A 21,202-nucleotide genomic window follows, 5' to 3' on the forward strand; every position below is an offset into this window, starting at 1 on the left:
ATTACTGACATTTTTCACCACTGTTAAAAGTAGGCATTTCAGGGGGAGACAAGATGGTGGGGAAGTAGGAGGAGGCATCATTTCAACCTGTACCCTAAAGTGAGCTGATTACCTACCAAAGATCTCTGAACACCTATGAAGTGAGCCTGAGATCAGAATTATATGTGTCTGGATCTCTGCAGGGGCAGAAGACACAAGTGAGCAGTAAGGCGGAGTGGGAATGTCGGTCTGATATTGGAAGATAAACAAAAGGGGGAGGGAGCCACCAGAGGCGACCTATTGGAAAGTAATACCCCTAATACCAGAGTGCCCTGCATCTGGGGACCAGCATTAACTTGTTGACTGGTTGAAAGCACTCAAAAAGAGCAAAGGATCCTGGTGCAGGAGGGAAATTGTGGCAATTGGGGCGACTAGGGAAAGGGGCTTAAGTCCCCAGACCCAGGACAGCCTCCCCTGGTGCTGAGCCAGAGAGAGTGCGGTGGAGAAACCAGGTCTTGGTCCCTGAGCCACCAGTGCACCGGAGAACACATGGGGTCTGGCTCCTGTGAGGGGCTGGGAGCCTCACCAGACAGCAGAATGTTCATCTGTGCTAACAGAGCCTGAGACGTGCGCGCCCCTCATCCTCCCCTGAGCGAGGTGTGCGAAGACCCAGCCCAGTGTTCTTAGACCTGCGCCATTCTACCAGAGCCTGAGAAGCGCACAGACCCCAAACTCTCCCCTGAGAGAGGTGCGGGAAGGCCCAGACTGGTGTTCTCAGACCCGCGACCTGCTATCAGAGCCTGAGACATGCGCGGAACCCACACCCTCCCCTGAGAGAGGTGCATGCAAGCCCAGCACTCTTAGACCTAGAAAGAACAGGCACTCCCAGCATGGGCCAGCGGGAAAATCTCAGTGTGCGATCGCTGCTTGGAACCTCTCTGGCGGTCTACAGCTGCCCAGACAGCCGCAACTGCCATGGTTTTGGGTACAAGCAGAAGATCTTGCATCCCCTGGGAATGCGACTCAAAACCTGCTCTGCCAGCGGCCAAGGGGGAATTTATATGGACCCTGCAGCACCCACAGGGGAGCAGACTGAGGCTTCTCTCTGAGAGGAAGGTCAAGGTGAAGTTTGCTTCCCTCTAAACCTACAAAAACCATCAAAAGCAGTCAAGGCAGAGAGAAAAAGTGAACAAACATAAAAACCTCTAGAGAACAAAAGCCTGAAAAACCCGGTTTCCTCAGAGCCCACCCCCTTGAGGGGGGCAGGAGGACTTAACTCAGGGAACATCATTGACTGAAAACCCACGTGGCAGGCCCCTCCCCCAGAAAAACAACCAGGAAAGAAGAAAAAAAAAAGACTACAAGAGAACCACTACCACTATTTCATAGGACAACTTTTATTTTGAATGTGTTCCCACTATTCCGGATCATTTTTTTTTTAATAGATAATTTTTTAACCTATTTACCATTACAGTGAGATGTCCAGTACATCAAATTCAATAATGACCTTCTAACCTGAACTTTTTGATACATACAACTGTGTTTTTCTTTTGCATTTCTATTTTTTAATTTTTTTAAAAATTTTAGTTTAGTTTAGTCTAGTTTATTCCTTTTTTATTTTTATTTTCTAATATTTATATAGAGTTAAACTTCAAGGTAACCCCCTTTCCCCAATCAATGCTTCCCCTATAGGTAAACCAATTTTTAATCCCTCTTTATCTTAGGAAAGTTGAGTCCTTTAAAAAAGATATCAAGATACATCCAGGAAGAATCAAAACAGCCTTTCTCACCCACACTGAGAATTTATAACCACTCTCCCCTCTTTTACTTCCACCACTGTTTCTGTGTTTTTGTGTTTGTCCTGATAACATATAAATCTTATACTTGGGATTCTTTTTGACAAGTTTCTTCCTTTATTTGCATATATATATATTTTTTTTCCTCTTGTCATATACTTTTATCAGTCTTTGTTTCTCTGTTTTTGTTTGTATACTTCATAAATCTTGCCTTGGGCCCATTTGCGCTGAACCTTCTCTTTTATCTTCCCCTTTTTTCCTGTCTCTCTCTCTCTCTTTTTTTTCTTTTTCTTTCTTTTAAATCTCGTTTGGGTGGGGAATCCCGATTCCTCAGAAGCGCTCCAGGGTGCACCTTGACTGCACCACGATCAATACATCCAGCTACATCTGTTCAGTCATCTCTCACCAAAATGACTAGGAAGAGGAATGCCCACCAGAAGAAAAATACAGAGGATGAGCAACAGAGCTAACGACTATCAACATAGACAATATGTCAGAAAGAGAATCCAGGCTAACAATTATCAAGGCAATAGTTAGGTTGGAGAAAGCCATTGATGACCAAATGGAATTGATTAGGGCAGAACTGAAAGCCACCAGGGCTGAGTTTCACAATCCTCTCAATGAGTTCCAATCTAATCTAAATTGTCTCAAAACTAGCATAACTGAGAGAGAAGATAGAATTAGTGATGTGGAGGACAAACATATAGAGAGAAGGGATCAGGAGGAAGCCTGGAACAAACAGCTTAGAAGCCATGAAAACAGAATCAGGGAAATAAATGATGCCATGAAACGTTTCAGTGTCAGAATTATTGGAATCCCTGAAGGGGAAGAGAAAGAAAGAAACCTAGAAGATATAGTGGAGCAAGTTCTCCATGAAAATTTTCCCAATCTCGTGAATGGAACCAGTGTTCATGTACTAGAGGCCGAATGGTCTCCACCCAAGATTATAGATTCCAAAAAAAATCAAGGCACCTGATAGTCAAATTGAGGAATCATAATTGTAGATATAATCTCTTGAAAGCTGCAAGGACAAAAAGGCTCCTTACTTACTGAGGAAAACCCATCAGAATAACGTCAGACCTGTCCACAGAGACCTGGCAAGCCAGAAAGGGCTGGCAAGATATACTCAGGGCACTAAAAGAGAGGAACATGCAGCCAATAATACTTTATCCACCAAGACTGACATTCAAAATGGATGGAGAGATAAAGAGTTTCCAAGACCAGCAAGGCTTAAAAGACCATGCAACTACCAAGCCAACACTGCAGAAAATATTAAGGGGAGTTTTTTAAAAGAGGGAAAATCCTAAGAATAGAATTGAACAGAAATATAGAGACAAAATACAGAAAGAAAGACTTCAAAGGTAACATGATGTCAATAAAAACGTATCTATCAATAATCACTCTCAATGTGAATGGCCTAAATGCGCCCATCAAATGGCACAGGGCTGCAGATTGGATAAAACGATAGGACCCATCCATATGTTGTCTACAAGAGACCCATTTTGAACCTAAAGATATACCCAGACTGAAAGTGAAGGGATGGAGAAGCATCTTTCATGTCAATGGGCCTCAAAAGAAGGCCAGGGTAGCGATTCTCATAGCAGATAAATTAGATTTTAAACTAAAGACTGCAGTCAGAGATACAGAAGGACACTACATAATTCTTAAAGGAACTATCCACCAAAATTATCTAACAATTGTAAATATCTATGCCCCCAATATGGGAACAGCCAATTACACAAGATTACTGTTAATCAAGATAAAGAGTCATATTGATATGAATACATTAATAGTAGGAAATCTTAACACGCCTCTCTCAGAAATAGATCATTGAAGCAGAAAATCAATAAAGAAACAAGAGCATTGAATGACACATTGGACCAGATGGACCTCATAGATATATACAGAACATGCCACCCTAAAACAACAGAATACTCATTCTTCTCAAGTGCATATGGAACCTTCTCCAGAATAGACCACATACTGGGTCACAAATCAGGACTCAACCAATACCAAAATACTGAGATTATTCCCTGCACATTCTCAGATCACAATGCTTTGAAACTGGAGTGCAATCACAAGGAAAGTTTGGAAGGAACTCAAACACCTGGAAGCTAAAGACCACCTTGCTTAAGAATGCTTGGATCAACCAGGAGATCAAAGAAGAACTAAAACAATTCATGGAAACCAATGAGAATGAAGACACTTCAGTCCAAAACCTATGGGATACAGCAAAGGTGGTCCTAGGAGGGAAACAAATGGCCATCCAAGCTTCCCTCAAAAAATTTGAAAGATCCAGAACACAGCAGCTGTCTCTATACCTTAAAGAACCGAAGAATCAACAACAAATCAAACCAACTCCACACATAAGAAGGGAAATAATCAAGATTAGAGCTGAGATCAATGAAGTAGATGTATCAATGAAACTTTAAGCTGGTTTTTTGAATGAATCAATAAGATCGATAAACCATTGGCCACACTAATTAAAAAGAAAAGAGAGAAAGCCCAAATTCATTAAATTATGAATGAAAAGGGAGAGATCACAACTAACACCAAGGAAGTAGAAACAATCATCAGAAGTTATTATCAACAGTTATATGCCAATAAGCTTAGCAACCTAGATGAAATGGATGCATTCCTGGAAAACTATAAACTCCCAAAACTGAACCAGGAAGAAAACGACAACCTGTATAGATCGGTATCTAGTAACAAGATTGAAGCAGTGATCAAAAACCTCCCAAAAAACAAGAGCCCAGAACCTGACAGATTCCCTGGGGAATTCTATCAAACTTTCAAAGAAGAAATAACACCTATACTCCTGAAGTTGTTTCAAAAAATTGAAGCAGAATGAAAGCTTCCAGACTCTTTCTATGAAGTCAGTATTACCCTGATCCCCAAACCAGGCAAAGACCCTACCAGAAAGAGGAATTTCAGACTAATCACTGATGAATATGGATGCTAAGATTCTCAACACGATCCTAGTAAACAGGATCCAACAGCACATTAAAAAGATTATCCACCATGACCAGGTGGGATTCATCCCTGGGTTACAAGGATGGTTCAACATTCGCAAATCAATCAATGTGATACAACAAATTAATATGAGAAGAGAGAAGAACCACATGGTCCTCTCAATCAATGCAGAAAAAGCATTTGACAAAATCCAGCATCCATTCCTGAATAAAACACTTCAAAGTATAGGGATAGAGGGAACATTCCTGAACTTCATAAAATCTATCTATGAAAGACCCACAGCCAATATCATCCTCAATGGGAAAAAGCTTGCAGCCTTCCCATTGAGATCAGGAACATGACAAGGATGCCCAATCTCACCACTCTTGTTCAACATAGTATTAGAAGTCCTAGCAACAGCAATCAGACAACAAAGAGAAATAAAATATATCCAAATTGGCAATGAAGAAGTCAAACTCTCTCTCTTTGCAGATGACACAATTCTTTATCTGGAAAACCCAAAAGACTCCGCTACTAGAACTCATACAGAAATTCAGCAACGTGGCAGGATACAAAGTCAATGTACAGAAATCAGTGGCTTTCTTATACACTAACAATGAAAATACAGAAAGGGAAATTAAAGAATCGATTCCATTTACTGTAGCACCAAGAACAATAAGATACCTGGGAATAAACCTAACCAAAGAGGTAAAGGATCTGTACTCAAGGAACTACAGAACACTCATGAAAGAAACTGAAGAAGACACAAAAAGATGGAAGACCATTCCATGCTCTTGGATTGGAAGAATAAACATTGTTAAAATGTCTATACTGCCTAGAGCAATCTATACTTTTAATGCCATTCCAATCAAAATTCTACCGGTATTTCTCAAAGAGCTGGAGCAAATAATCCTAAAATATGTATAAAGTCAGAAGAGACCACGAATCACTAAGGAAATGTTGAAAAACAAAAATAAAACTGGCCGCATCATGTTACCTGATTTCAAGCTTTACTACAAAGCTGTGATTACCAAGACAGCATGGTACTGGCATAGAAACAGACACATAGACCAGTGAAACAGAGTAGAGAGCCCAGATATGGACCCTCAACTCTATGGTCAAATAACATTTGACAAAACAGAAAAAAATATACAGTGGAAAAAAGACAGTCTCTTCAACAAATAGTGCTGGGAAAACTGGACAGCTATATGTAGAAGAATGAAACTCGACCATTCTCTTACACCGTACACAAAGATAAACTCAAAATGTATAAAATACCTCAACGTGAGACAGGAATCCATCAGAATCCTAGAGGAGAACATAGGCAGTAACCTCTTCGATATCAGCCACAGCAACTTCTTTCAAGATATGTCTCCAAAGGCAAAGGAAACAAAAGTGAAAATGAACTTTTGGGACTTCATCGAGACCCAAAGCTTCTGCACAGCAAAGGAAACTGTCAACAAAACAAAGAGGCAGCCCATGGAATGGGAGAAGTTATTTGCAAATGACAGTACAGACAAAAGGTTGATATCCAGGATCTATAATGAACTCCTCAAACTCAACACACACGAAACAGACAATCATATCAAAAAATGGGCAGAAGATATGGACAGACACTTCTCCAATAAAGACATACAAATGGCTGTCAGACACATGAAAACATGTTTATCATCACTAGCCATCAGGGAGATTCAGATTAAAACCACATCTGTACTCCTGGGGATAAAAATATATGTTTATAAAAAATAAAAAATTAATTAAAAAAAAAACACATCGAGATACCACCTTTCACCAGTTAGAATGGCCAAAATTAGCAAGACAGGAAACAACATGTGTTGGAGAGGATGTGAAGAAGGGGAAACCCTCTTACACTGTTGGTGGGAATGCATGTTTGTGCAGCCACTTTGGAATACAGTGTGGAGACTCCTCAAGAAATTAAAAATAGAGCTTCCCTATGACCCTGCAATTGCACTACTGGGTATTTACCCCAAAGATACAGATGTAGTGAAAAGAAGGGCCATCTGTACCCCAATGTTTATAGCAGCAATGGCCATGATCGCCAAACTGTGGAAAGAACCAAGATGCCTTTTAATGGACGAATGAATAAGGAAGATGTGGTCCATATACACTATGGAGTATTATGCCTCCATCAGGAAGGAGGAATACCCAACTTTTGTAGCAACATGGACGGGACTGGAAGAGATTATGCTGAGTGAAATAAGTCAAGCAGAGATAGACAATTATCATATGGTTTCACTTTATTGTGGAGCATAACAAATAGCATGGAGGACATGGGGAGATGGAGAGGAGAAGGGAGTTGAGGGTAATTGGAAGGGGAGGTGAATCATGAGAGACTATGGACTCTGAAAAACAACCTGAGGGTTTTGAAGGGGTTAGGGGTGGAAGGTTGGGGGAACCAGGTGGTCGGTATTAGAGAGGGCACGGATTTCATGGAGCACTGGGTGTGGTGCAAAAACAATGAATACTGTTAAAGAAATAAAAATTTTAAAAAAATTATGTAAAATAAAAATATAGGCATTTCACTGAAGAAAACTACATGTATTATTAATTTGTGAAACAAGTTAGAACTCATTAATAACCACAGAAAATCCAAAATACCCACAAAAATACACCTGTGAACATGTGCCAAATTGGAGAAAAATTAATATATTTTATGTATGCCCAAAGAAGAACAATCTCTAAAGGGCTCAAACTCAAGGAGAAAGTTTGGTGTCTCTCACAGCTTAGTAAAGAAGTTCACTGGTTTCGCCAGGTGAGAGGTGATTCAAACTGCTGGGCAATGCTATTCCACCCATTGTGCTAGCAGGGAAACAGGTAATCAGTAACTAGTAGGGTATGTGTACACAAGGCCTCTATGTTCTGGCATGGGAAAAATCCTTTCAGAGTGGAGAGCCTGGTTTCTGTGTGGAGAGTGCTGTGGAAAGGTTATCACCAGAATGGGGTCTGCAAGGTCAGAGAGGGACTGTATTTTGGGTCAGTGTCTGGGATTTCCACTGGATGTCCTCACACACCACTGACCCTAGCCCATGCCTGAACTGGTAGGAGAGTCCCTTCATCTTATCATGTGTCTCTAGGTCCGCCTCTGAGAAAGGTTAATGTCATGATCCCTTTAAAGGAGAAATACTTAAAGGAATTCTCATGATGGGACATATAAAAAGGATGAATTGAAAGGTGAGAAGCAATATAGAGATAAATAATACTAAGAGCAAATGTGAAGAACCATTTTGTGGGATAATTTGGAAACATCTAGTAATGTTGAAAATTTGTATCCTTTATGATTTAGCAATTATTCTGCTAGGAATACATTCTGGAAAACCTCTAGCATGTACTTATTCACACAAATGTTCATTTTAACGTTGTTTATAATACCAAGAACTGGAAACAAGTTGTGTGTTTATTCACACAAAAAAATGATAGATAAGCAATGTATTTATACAGTAAGAAAAGTATAGCATTAAAATGAACTAAAACAATATGCATGACTATTGATAACTGTTCCAAATAACTTAGTTAGTAGAAAATAGCAAGTTGCAAAAGAATTAAATAAACATGCAAATATAGGTTATTATGTATTTCTTTGTGGATACAACCTTGTGAGTAAAACTATTTAAAAAAAGTCATAGAAGGTTAAATATCAAACTCAGGTTAAGAAAAACTGGGATGGGGACGCCTGGGTGGCTCAGTTGGTTAAGCAGCTGCCTTCGGCTCAGGTCATGATCCCAGCGTCCTGGGATCGAGTCCCACATCGGGCTCCTTGCTTGGCGGGGAGCCTGTTTCTCCCTCTGCCTCTGCTGCCACTCTGCCTGCCTATGCTCGCGCTCTCTCTCTCTCTCTCTCTGTCAAATAAATAAATAAAATCTTAAAAAAAAAAAAGAAAAGAAAAACTGGGATGTGCTGCTGTATAAGATACTTCAACTAACAACTGTAGAAGAGGAAAAAATCATTTTCCCTCCCCCCATTCTAGGTTTATTAGCTAGGGTCCTGTACATTAAACTAACAAGAGACAGATAAAAGAAATAATGTAAGAATTATTAACATATGCATTGCACATACACAAGAAGTAACTCAAAAGGGTCATTAGAACTTGGTCTTAAAAAGCATTTTAAAAGGTCTATATATTCTATTTTTTGTCAAATTTTTTTTTTTAAATTCTAGTGTAATATTGTTTTCAGAAGTAGCATTCTGTGATTTGTCACTTATGTACAATACCTATGCTCAGCACAACAAATGTCCTCCTTAATGCCCATCACTCATTTAGTCCATTTCCCGCCCACCTGCCTCTATCAACACTCAGTTTAGAAGTATAAATTTTAAAGAACTGACAAGACAAAAGAAAGGTCTCTGAGTTCCTCGGGCAGCAAAACTGTGGAAAGGCAGATATTTGGAGGAACTAATAAAAGATAAAGTCACTAGTCTTTTAGTAAGTTTTGTTTTACTGATTCCTTTGGTGCCCTCTCTGGACTGAAAAGGATCTAGACTTGTCTCTGGTGATTAACTTCTGTCCTTCCTGGTGGAGAGGGGACAAGGGGGTATACTGTTATAAATTTATGTCCTGCTCTTAGGCTAATAGGTAGAAGGTAGAGAACTCTTCTTGTATCTGCTTCTTCTCAGTTGCCTTCAGCCCAAATGATTCATATGACAAAGTGGCATATTTTGGGGTAGCATATTCTAATACCTTTCACAGTGTTTTATTCCTAACAAAAATAAAGGAAATATGGGAAAACATTAAAATTTTACAAAGTTGAACCATAAACAAAGGCATTAAATTAGTAGTTTCCTTTATTTTCAATATACTTGAAATATTTAAAATCATTTTACACATGGGTAAGCTGAGATCAGAGAGTTAAGTCTTTGTCCAATAACTTATTCTTAGTTTTTTTTTCCCAAAGATTTTATTTATTTATTTGTCAGAGATAGAGGGAGAGAGAGCGAGCACAGGTGTACAGAATGGCAGGCAGAGGCAGAGGGAGAAGCAGGCTCCCTGCCGAGCAAGGAGCCTGATGTGGGACTCGATCCCAGTACGCCGGGACCATGACCCGAGCCGAAGGCAGCTGCCCAACCAACCGAGCCACCCAGGCGTCCCCTTATTCTTAGTTTTTGACAAAACTGAGAACAAGAACGCATGTCCTTTAAGTTCTAATTAGTCACCCTTTCCTCTGTATCAACCACATGTCCAAATAGCAAGGATACAGCATGTTCTTCCATTAAAGCCAAAGCATTTCTCATCTAGACAAGAAGAATGTACTTTCCCATACATTCCCCTTAGTGTAGCTGGTTCAACTGTATGGAATTCACAGAACATATTTTTTTTAAATTTTTTATTCATTTATTAGACAGACAGAGAGCACAAGTAGGCAGAGAGGCAGGCAGAGAGAGAGGGGAAGCAGGCTCCCTGCTGAGCAGAAAGCCCGATGTGGGGCTCGATCCCAGGACCCTGAGATCATGACCTGAGCCGAAGGCAGAGGCTTTAACCCACTGAGCCACTCAGGCGCCCCCCACACAGAACATATTTTACTCTACACATGCCCAAGGGTTAAATGATCCTGCCTTTTCCCCTATGGTCCTTTTCGTAATTGTCAATAATGTGGATGTTACTTACTTTGTTCCATTAGGAATATGTAGTGGAAACTAATAATAATCCCCATTGGAAGATGAAACTTGGACATCTATTACTAGCTATCCAAAGCTTCAACTGATCAATTAGATAAAACCATGGTACTACTCCAATTTGACAAAAGAAAAAAGCATCTATAAATATCACTACTTGAAAGAAATTAACCCCACAACAGAAAAACTGGAGAATTCAATTTACATCTCTGACATGCATCATATCAGGTAGGCTATATCTGAAAAAGATATACATTAGAAATAGACTGTGTCCAGTCTATCAATTCAATTATTATACTGAGCCTTAGAGAAGATCTATAAATGGGAGTAAAAAGGTATTAGAAGTCAAAGGAAGTAAACCAAAGTGAGGATGTCCATGTGTCTTAGCATGATTTAGAGAATTTGTGAGAAATTATGTACAGAGGTGGAGTTACCTTTAGAGATTATTACAAACTCTGTACTTTAAAATAAAATGCATTTTGACATGCTTATCTACCACCTAAAGAAACTAAATAAAAATGCAAATCAAGGCTCTATATTTCTTTGTGGACATATGGCTATGCAGTAAAGCTATTTTAAAAATTCATGGGAATGTTAAATACCAAGCTCAGGTCATAGGCTTGTAGTCGTATATCTTTGGTTTATTTTACTTACTCTGCATTTAAAGTAGATTAGATAAAATTCACTTAATTTTATAAAATTAGAGTGAAAATTTCTTCTAACTACCTTATTTCTATTGCTCTTTAAAAAGCTGGTAAACAAAATATGGTTTACTTTTAATACATCAAATAATCCATTTTCTCTATGCTATGATTCAAAAGGATTATTTTGTCCCCTTTGCTGTTGCTGGTTTGATTCCTGGCACTGATTCTGATGACTTAAGTATTAGCCTGTATTACTAATGAGATAAAATATTCTTGTTCCATGTAGAACTGAAGTTTATGCAAGTGGCTTATGGTTTGCAGAGTTTGAGGTCTATCACTAGGAAGATCTCTGTGCACAGTTAGATTATAATATGAAAACTTGAATAAATGACATATATGAAGTGGAATATACTTCAGTTAACACTGAAACACATTTGTGAAAAATCTCATGTACATCTATATACTAAATCCTATGAAAGGTACACAAAAGCATGAGAATACAAGGAACACCGAACATGGCAGGGGAAGAAGATATACACAAAAACTCTTACTTTGGGAGAACACATAATCTACATACAAGCAAAGTGATACAGTGGCAATAGGAAAGAGAAATATCAACTTAAGCTTCTAGGAAGGCTTTTAGAAGAGATGGCATTTGCACTGGAATATATTATCTGTGAAGGGCATCAGAAAATGAATAGAAAAGGTCTCCCAGCTTAATAAAATGTTGAATAGTCTGGTTTTGTCTAGAGCATAGCAAGGGGTATAATTAAAGCCATAAAAAGATTATATGCTTGGCTGTCATGCTAAGGACTTTAAATTTTACTATTTTACTTCAAGGAGGGATGAGATGTTACAAGTGGGAGAATGAGATCCAGGAAAAAGTAAGTTTTTAACCTGGAAGAATAAGAGGGAAAGTAACACAGTAAAGAAAAGTTTAAAGGGAAAAAAAAGGAGCTGAACTGAGGAGAGAAATTGTGATGAGATGATGATGTGATAAGATGGCTGTGTAATATTCACATCCAGTAAACTGTCAGAAACATGTTTGATTACTGTAGTGTAGTGAGAAAATTCGAGGTCATCACACAGTGCTGAATGGAATGTTTGATTACTGGAGTGTAGTGCTGCAAAATTCGAGGTCATCACACAGTGCTGAATGGAATGTTTGATTACTGGAGTGTAGTGCTGCAAAATTTAAGGTCATCACACAGTGCTGAATGGAATGCCCAAAGAAAGAAAGGGAACAAAGAGAAGAAGAGAGACTAATGAGAACATAAAGTCAGAGGGAAAGAGTATAAGGTATGCAGAAGGGGAAGGGACACATCTGGAAACCTAGGCTAGGTCTTCAGTGGAAATCTATTCATAAGAGCCAGTGTGTGGGTGAAAGAATAATAATATAAATAATTTAATATTAATTAAAATAGATAACATAAAAATTTCAAAGAGGTATACCAGGGGTTGTTTCACTTAAAATAAAATTACCTATCATAACCAGGTCTTTGAAAACTTTTGATCAAAAAAGTTTTCCTTATTGTGATGGCAAATGGCATAATTGAGTATGGTAAGGTCTGAGTAGGTAGGAAAGCAACTTAAGAAGGTAGAAGAATTAAGAGTTTTTTGTTTGTTTTTCGTGAGGTTTTTTTTTTTTTTTTTTTTTTTTTTTTTGGCTTCTTTCTTGAATGAGTCAGACTATGTCCGTTTTCAGTAGATGCAAAGTTTAAATGACTGTGGGAGAGACTAAAAATGCAAGCTAAAGATAGCTTAACTTAGAGATTTTAAAGTCAAGGTAACCCCTGATACTCTGCAGTGTCTTAGAAGCATTTTGATTATCACAAGAGGGAGGTAAGTGCTATTGGCATCTAGTAGGCAAGAACAGGGATGCCACTGAACATTTTACAGTACACAAGACTTCTTCCTAACAAAGAATTATCCAACCCCAAATGTCAATAGTGCCCAGGTTGAGAAACCTGGCTTAAATGAAGAACTAATATTTCATAGTTAGTGGAAAGATAAGAACCAAGAGCATATATTGAGGAACTATTCAAGTGTAGCCCAGTATAAATGGTATGGGTTTCACATCATTCAGATCTAAAACGAGAATGTAGCCTCAGAGAGAGCTAGCCCTGAACTTAAAGGTCTGAGTTCAAGTTCTAATTCACTGACTTTCAAGGTATATAACTCCAGTGAATTTACTTATCATCTCTGTTACTCTGATTTCTTACTGCAAAATGGGACTGTGTTTACCATGTAATATTATGGGGAAAGTCAATTAATTTACATAAATTGCTTGGAGATTACTAAATTTACCTGATCCTTGGTTTTCTCCTCTATAGCTCTGGAATAATACCTTCCCCTCAGGTCTGTTGTACACATCACTCGATGCAGCATAAACACAAACATCTAACTCAAGTGATGCTGCCTGGAAAGTTTTCTTTTCTATATTTTAAAATTGTTATTTATCACTCACTAAAAAATCTATCTCATTTGTTAATTTATAGACATTATATCTATACAATAAACATTTTCATTAGGTAGAGTTCATTTTACATAACAAATCCATAAACCTAAGGAAGAACAACTTTATTTTAGAAATGGGGAGACAAAAAGAATCACACAGGATAAAGAGATAATATAACCTACAATATATTTCAGAATCTTCTCAATTATTGCTCAATTATTATTCTCTATTATAATAAAATACTGATTCATTATTGCTAATGAATTCACTTAATTTTTATGAATCATCTTCATTTTTTGCTCTGACTCCAGAGTCCATAAAAAGTATATCTGAAATGTGGACTAAATGTGTTTCTTTGAACATTTTAATGAGTACATGAAATGATTCCATACTTGAGGGCTTCACTGTATGGAATGTAATCACGTTGTCTTGGTAGAAACTTTCTAGTTTTCTCTTCTTCCCTTATGGGTTCTTTAGCTAATCTAGTAATTAAATTGACATATGACAGATTAATAAGAGAAAGAGGAATTTCATTTTGTTTGCACAGGAATCCCATAAAAAAATGAGACTCAAAGAAGTGACCAAAGCAGGAAGTTTTTGTACCTTTTAGACAAAGAAACAGTAAGTTTGTGAAGAACTGACAAGATAGAGGGGTTTGGGCTTGCGGTATTAAATTAGTGAAGAAATAATAATAGTTGCTTATATAGTCTTCTATAAACTCCCAAACTCTTTATATCTGGTGATAAGGATGCCTTCCTCCCTCTTGGTACAGGGAGGGCACCTTCCACCTGGGAGATTTACCTCCCGCTTTCAGGGGCACAAAGGATGCTCAGAGTATTCTTCTTGCACTGTTTTTTAAGTAGCTTTAATTCAAAATAACCAATATGCTAAAGTGGGATATTTTGGGATAGTATTTTCTGCTCCCCTTCAACATCCATTTAAATGAATGGCTGTGTTGATCAAAGGATATAAAGTTTCAGATGTAAGATGAGTAAGTTCTGCAGATCTAGTGTACAGCATGGTGACTAGCTAATAATACCATATTATATACTTGAAATTTGCTAATAGAGTGAATCTTAGTTGTTCTTACTGGAAGCAAGAAAGGAAGACAGGCAGGCAGGAAGGGAGGAAGGAAGGAAACTATGTGAGGTAATAGATAGGTTACTTAGCTTGACTACCATAATCATTGCACAATGTATATGTATATCAAAACATCACATTGATTTATTTTTCAGTTATAACTCAATAAAACTGGTAGGAGAAAATAAAAGACTAGGGGGTGTACCCTAGGGACTTGGGAAGACTAGCTTCATGTATGAAATAAACAGGCAATGAAAGATATATCTGTGCCCTTAACATGGGGTTAAAATTACATCACATTCAGTTTCCTTACTAAAACTGTGGTCAAAGTAACTGTCAGAACTAGTATGATTTCCTAAAATAGAACTTCTTGAAGGCTTTTCTAGTTCAATCAAATTAGACTTATAAAGCAGGACTGCATCCTTATAGGAAAAAATAATGAGATGCCAGATTATTTTTTAATTTTTTTAATTAATTTATTTTTTAAATATTTTATTTATTTATTTGACAGACAGAGATCACAAGTAGGCAAAGAGGCAGGCAGAGAGAGAGAGAGAGAGAGAGAATGGAGGAAGCAGACTCCCCACTGAGCAGAGAGCCGATGCAGGGCTTGATCCCAGGACCCTGGTATCATGACCTGAGCTGAAGGCAGAAGCTTTAACCCACAGACCACCCAGATGCCCTGATGCTAGATTATTTTTTAGGATTATTAAGATTATTCTGGTTCCCCTGAAAAATAATTTTAGGAGCATGAGACATTTATAACTCATCATTTTTATTTATTTATGCAAAAACCCCTACAACAACTATTCTTTCATCAATTTAAAGGTGTATTAATAAGGCCATTGATAATAGTAAAGCAGGGAAGCATAAATTGGCCTAAATATAATTTAATTAAATTAATAAATATAATTTTTTCCAGTTTTACTGAGAAATAACTGACATGTATCACTGTGTAATTTTACAGCACGATGGTTGGATTTAAATATATTTTGAAATAATTATCACTATAGGTTTAGTTTATACCAACATCTTATACAGATACAATAAAAAGAAAAAAATTCATTTTGTGATGAGAACTTTTAGGATCTATTCTCTAAACAATTTTACAGCCTAAAACTAAATGTGATCTGCAAACAAAATGCATAAAGAAAATTTAGGTACTCTTCCTAAATAATCAAGCAGAAATGACTTTTAGATAATTAAAGTTATAATATGTATTTTAAGAAATTATACAGATGAATAATTGACAAACTGGATTGTCTGACTATAGACCCAGATAATATATAACAGTATCTCTTTAGTAGGGATTGTCTGAATTGTGTAGGATTCCTGCAATAGCAGTAAGGTAAAGTTTTGTTAATATGGGAATATTTAATATATTAAGAACATCTATTGTGTTAGAATTACTTTGATAGAAGAATTTCAACTTTTTTAAACTTCAAAGCCTTCTATAAGTAGGCATTTTTCACTTCCCATCTTTTTTGAAATGTGGAATTAAAGCTCAGAAAAAGTAGTCTAAAGTCAAACAGTCAGTGTGACTTGACATCACATATTAAGCCATGTATACCACTTGGAGAGTTAAAGAGAATGTTACACTTCAAGATATATTACAATTAATGATGGAAAATGACCAGAAGAACAACAGATGTAAATTATTTTTGTCAATCTACAAAGCCTGTGGCGCTGGCTTTAAGTCATTCCTCTTGCCTTGTGATCATAAGTAAGTTCATGGATTAGCCTGTTTACTACTATGTAATAGATTATTAAGACTATCCAAAACTCAAGGGGTTCTAATGAGAAGATAAAATTATTTATTTAGATATTGTTCTAAGCTCCTTCCTACCCTCCGCATATATTATCATGATCTCTTCCACATTTCTTATTCAGCAAGTACACGTTATATCTGGGATCTCAGAATCCTTTACTTTAAAAGTCTGTGGTTCAGAATTCTGATCCCTTACTATTTCCCCTCCTTTAGGATTGTTGCAGAGACCATCTGCAGCCTGGATCCATGGATAAGGTCAATTCTTCAGTGGTGTCTGAATTTGTATTGTTGGGACTCTCTAGTTCTCAGGAGCTCCAGCTTTTCTTTTTTGTTTTCTTCTCTGTGTTATATGTGGTCATTGTGCTGGGAAACCTTCTCATTATCGTCACAGTAACTTCTGATAACAGACTGCACTCCCCCATGTACTTCCTCCTGGGAAATCTCTCGTTTGTGGACATCTGTCAGGCTTCTTTTGCTACCCCTAAAATGATTGCTGACTTTCTGAGTGAACATAAGACCATCTCCTTCAGTGGCTGCATTGCCCAGATATTCTTCATCCACCTTTTTACTGGAGGAGAGATGGTACTACTTGTCTCCATGGCATATGACAGATACGTAGCCATATGCAAACCCCTACACTATGTAGCCATCATGAGTCGAAGGACGTGCACTGTCCTGGTAATGGTCTCCTGGGCTGTGGGCTTGGTGCACACATTAAGCCAGTTATCATTTACCGTGAACCTACCTTTTTGTGGACCCAATGTAGTAGACAGCTTTTTTTGTGACCTTCCTCGAGTGACCAAACTTGCCTGCCTGGACTCTTACATAATTGAAATACTAATTGTAATCAATAGTGGAATCCTTTCCCTAAGTACTTTCTCTTTCTTGGTTAGCTCTTACATCATTATTCTTGTCACTGTCTGGTTTAAGTCTTCTGCTGCAATGGCCAAGGCTTTTTCTACACTGGCTGCCCATATCACTGTAGTAATATTGTTCTTTGGACCTTGCATCTTTATCTATGTGTGGCCCTTTACCACTTACCCTGTGGATAAACTTCTTGCCATATTTTACACCGTTTTCACCCCCATTCTAAACCCCATTATTTACACACTAAGAAACAGGGATATGAAGGCTGCCATGAGGAAGATTATGACCTATTACCTGAGGCCCAAGAAAATTTCTGAAATTCCACTAGTAGCAAGGAATTCCCTTTATTAAGACACAATTCCTTCAACTTCCTCAAATTGATACTCTGTCTATAAATATTTTCAATGTGTTCTTGGGGCATATCTCAATTACGGTGGAAGTGATGAGGAAGATGATATAGAGAGTATCTAATGGATATTAACTAGTCCCTTCCCAAGTATCACCTAAGCAAAAGCTAAATATAAAAAAATAGGAGAAGGTATATCATGATTACTTGTTCTGCAAATGAACAGAATGACAATATGTGGATAGTATTAATGCTTTCGCTGATTTAGTTGCAGCATGAATATGATAGGGGAAAAAAGGGAGTACCTGATTCTTTGGTGGGCATAAATAGAGGCATTTTTCATGGTCCTAGCAGTTTCCTAATTGTATGCTGAAAAATCTATGTAGATGAATAATGTTTTTAAAAATGTTAAAGTCAATTTTCCCAACCAGAAGATAGCTTTCCACTGATTCAAGTGTGTAGACTTAAGTGGAGATTTTTAAATTATGAAACCCCTCCCCTAACATCAAGTATGCCTATCCCATATTGTTTTCCAGTAAAAATGCTTTAAAATGAATTAGGAGCTTGCATTTCAAATCTTTCGCTTAATGGTCTTTCTATAATCAGTTAAGATAATTTCAGTTTCCTCTGAAAACACTGACATTTTTGTCTATGCTATAAGTAGCTACTCAACAGTCTTTGCATTTAGACAAAATACAGAGTTCTTAGTGACACTGAATCAATGATAAACATACAATCTAACTGCAACCTGGATCCTGAAAGACCTCTGGATCTTTACTCTGAACCTCTCAGGACCATTATCAGATTTATTAATGTTGATAATTGTTTTTAAGGGCTTTCTTGGATGCTTCTCAAAGTTTATTTTATTTTTATCTTTTAAATTATCCAACAGATAGTACATCATTAGTTTTTGATGCAGTGTTCAATGATTCATTAGTAGTTTTTAAGCTTTCCCCCCCAACACTCCTCAATTCATAAAAGGTAATTAGACAAACATAAATATTAGTCTCTCCAAGGATGAAAACACGAGTTTTGCTTTTTGTTGTTTGCCTACTTATCTTCCCAATTCCATCTCATCTTTTCTGAACCCAACTGTAATAAAGCATCATTAAGTAAAATATTGAAAAAACCTTGGGAATTTCCTCTTCTCCCATCCCACTCAATTTTTACTCTCTCCATAGCTTTCTAGTTCTTCTGAGACCTGATATTCTTTGCTCTTTTCTACTCTCAAAGCTTACCTTCCAGTAAGGGTAGTTTAAAAGTAATTTACACTTCAGTGTAAATTTAAATACATCAGCTACTTCTTCCAGGAATGTGTACACATTGATTTCTTTCTAATTTTAGGATATCATTCCATCAGTAGTGAGAGGGGAAAGTCAGCAGCTTAGATCTGAAACAGTGGCAGAAAGAAGAGATCTTACCAATGTTTCCTGACTCTAAACCATGCAGGCTGCTTTGTTTTTCTACTCAGGGAATGAGGTCCAGCCTTATGATTCCCCTTCTTCTTGAATAAAAGACTATATGTACTGTATGATTCTCTTTTAATCAGCCTATAGTACCAAAGTATTAGGGTGGCAGAACTCATTAGAAAGCTTATTAATTTCATTCTTTTTTTCAATGATAGATGATTTGATGCTAGATTATATGAAACAGATCCTTCTTGTTAGGTATTTTATAAAAATGTTTTGTTAACCATGGTAAACAATGAAAATAAACGTGTTAAGAAATTCAGAAAGTATGTAATCTGCTTAACTGGACCAGTTATTAGCTAATCAGGCACTCATAACATTTTGTGACTATGAGATTCTTTTGAAAATATGATAAACATCATAGCTATCCTTCCCAAACAACAGCATAAACACTTAAACATAAGACTGGATATACATTAATATTTTACTTTAGTAACTGATTTCTGGTTTTCAGTTAAAAAAAAGACTGTGGAGTGATCTTTAACAGAGGAAGTATATGCTGTCTATGATACTGAATTAATCTTAAACTTTTACTGGAATCCTTGAAATAAAGTAAGTATTAAGGAGTCTGGCAGCATTTGGGTAGCTCAGCTGGTTAAGCATAACATGTTTCTTGATTTTGGCTCAGGTCATCATCTCAGAGTGCTGAGATCCAACTCAGCCTGGAGTCTGTTTCTCTCCCTTTCCCTAATCACATGTGCTTTCTCTCTCTCTCCCCTTCTCTCATATAAATAAATCTGTTAAGAAAATGGAGTCTGAACTTTCATAGCTAATATTTACAGAAGAGGAAATGCTTGAGTGAAAGAACTTCAAATTTTCCCAAATTCTTTGGATTTTTTTTCCCACATGGCATGATTTATGTTCCTTACAAACTATTTTTGCAAGTTCTCATTCAAGAAAAGATGAAGTGGTATTTATACTTCAGTGAAGTTCTTCCAAAGAATGCCTGGAAAGCCAGCAAGTTTTCTCATAATAGAGAAAAACACACATTTTTTTTTTGAAGGGGTGGGGGGTGGAAGGTTGGGGGGAGCCAGGTGGTGGGTATTATGAGGGCATGTATTGCATGGGGCATTGGGTGTGGTGCAAAAACAATGAATTCTGTTATGCTGAAAAGAAATAAAAAACACACATACACACACATTTTATTCTCAGTTATTGGCATAATCCCTTGACAAGCTGGATATTCAAAGTCCTACATTTTGAATGTTGACAAAGTTGACCACTTTCTTAGACACAATTTCAGAGCTGTTAGAAGAATTTCTACTAAGGTATGGCAGGGAAGAGAGCAATAATTAAAATAATGTGTGGAATTTCCTCTCATCAAAAGAGTAACAAAAGCAGGTAAGCTGCTGAAAATAAAATACTTCATTTAATAGAGAAGAATCACGTTTTTTTCCTTTGTGTATTTCTTGACAAGGAAGTTCTATAAATTATCAATTTGTTGTCTCTTGACATGAAGTCCACCCTTCATTGGCATGTTTGTGGTATCTGTTCTGGACTCAAACCTTTCACCTTTGTCATGAAAGGATGTTGGATGAACACTACAGAAAAGAGAGGCCTTTCTTCCCGCTTCCAGTGTCCTTAATTTCTTTCTTTTACACTGCAGCTGCCATGGGCTACCCAGTGGCACTCACCCTCCAGCAAGTTTTGTTGCCAGTCTCAGCCTTTCATTTCCTGCTCCTCATCACTCCATTTGGGGACCAGCTTTGTCCAGAGGCCTATTCATAAGCTCTCCAGAGAGTTCTGAAACTCACCCTTGGGGAGGGGGTCCCCCTTCAAAGTCTGTTCCTTCCCTGGTTCTGTCCTTCAGCCCTAGAACATTATTTGGAGCTCTCTTTCATCCCTTTTTTGTACTACTACCAGTTGCTAAGTCTCCATGTTCAACATTCCTTGTTCAAAATACCAGTGTAGTTTTTGTCTCCTGATGGCACTCTGACAGATACCGAAACATTTAAGTATTTACAAGATATTGAAAAGCCAGAAGCATCTAAAAGCGGTTCATAAAATATGACACGTAATGAGGAAACTCAAGAGCTGGCTGAACCAAAAAATGTTAGCGTTTTCATCTATTTATATACTCATAGTGTATGATATCCTTTGTCAAGTATTTTTTTTTCTCCTAAGACAACAAATGAGTATTTACTAACTTAAAAAAAATAAAATTTCACTCTTTGCTCCAAGCCAGTGTGACAATTTCCATAGCAAAAGTTTGGTT

The 21,202-nt window shown here is 37.4% G+C and overlaps 1 protein-coding gene across 1 annotated transcript; it reads left to right on the plus strand.

The window, feature by feature from the left end:
• Positions 1–16,551: 16,551 nt before the first annotated feature.
• On the plus strand, positions 16,552–17,523 carry LOC116590829 (olfactory receptor 4K5). Its single transcript, XM_032343160.1, has one exon. It carries the CDS (start codon positions 16,552–16,554, stop codon positions 17,521–17,523), a length of 972 nt encoding a protein of 323 aa, XP_032199051.1.
• The last annotated feature ends 3,679 nt before the right edge of the window (positions 17,524–21,202 follow it).

Source organism: Mustela erminea, chromosome 5, assembly GCF_009829155.1.
Source record: "Mustela erminea isolate mMusErm1 chromosome 5, mMusErm1.Pri, whole genome shotgun sequence".
NCBI classification, from domain to species: domain Eukaryota; kingdom Metazoa; phylum Chordata; class Mammalia; order Carnivora; family Mustelidae; genus Mustela; species Mustela erminea.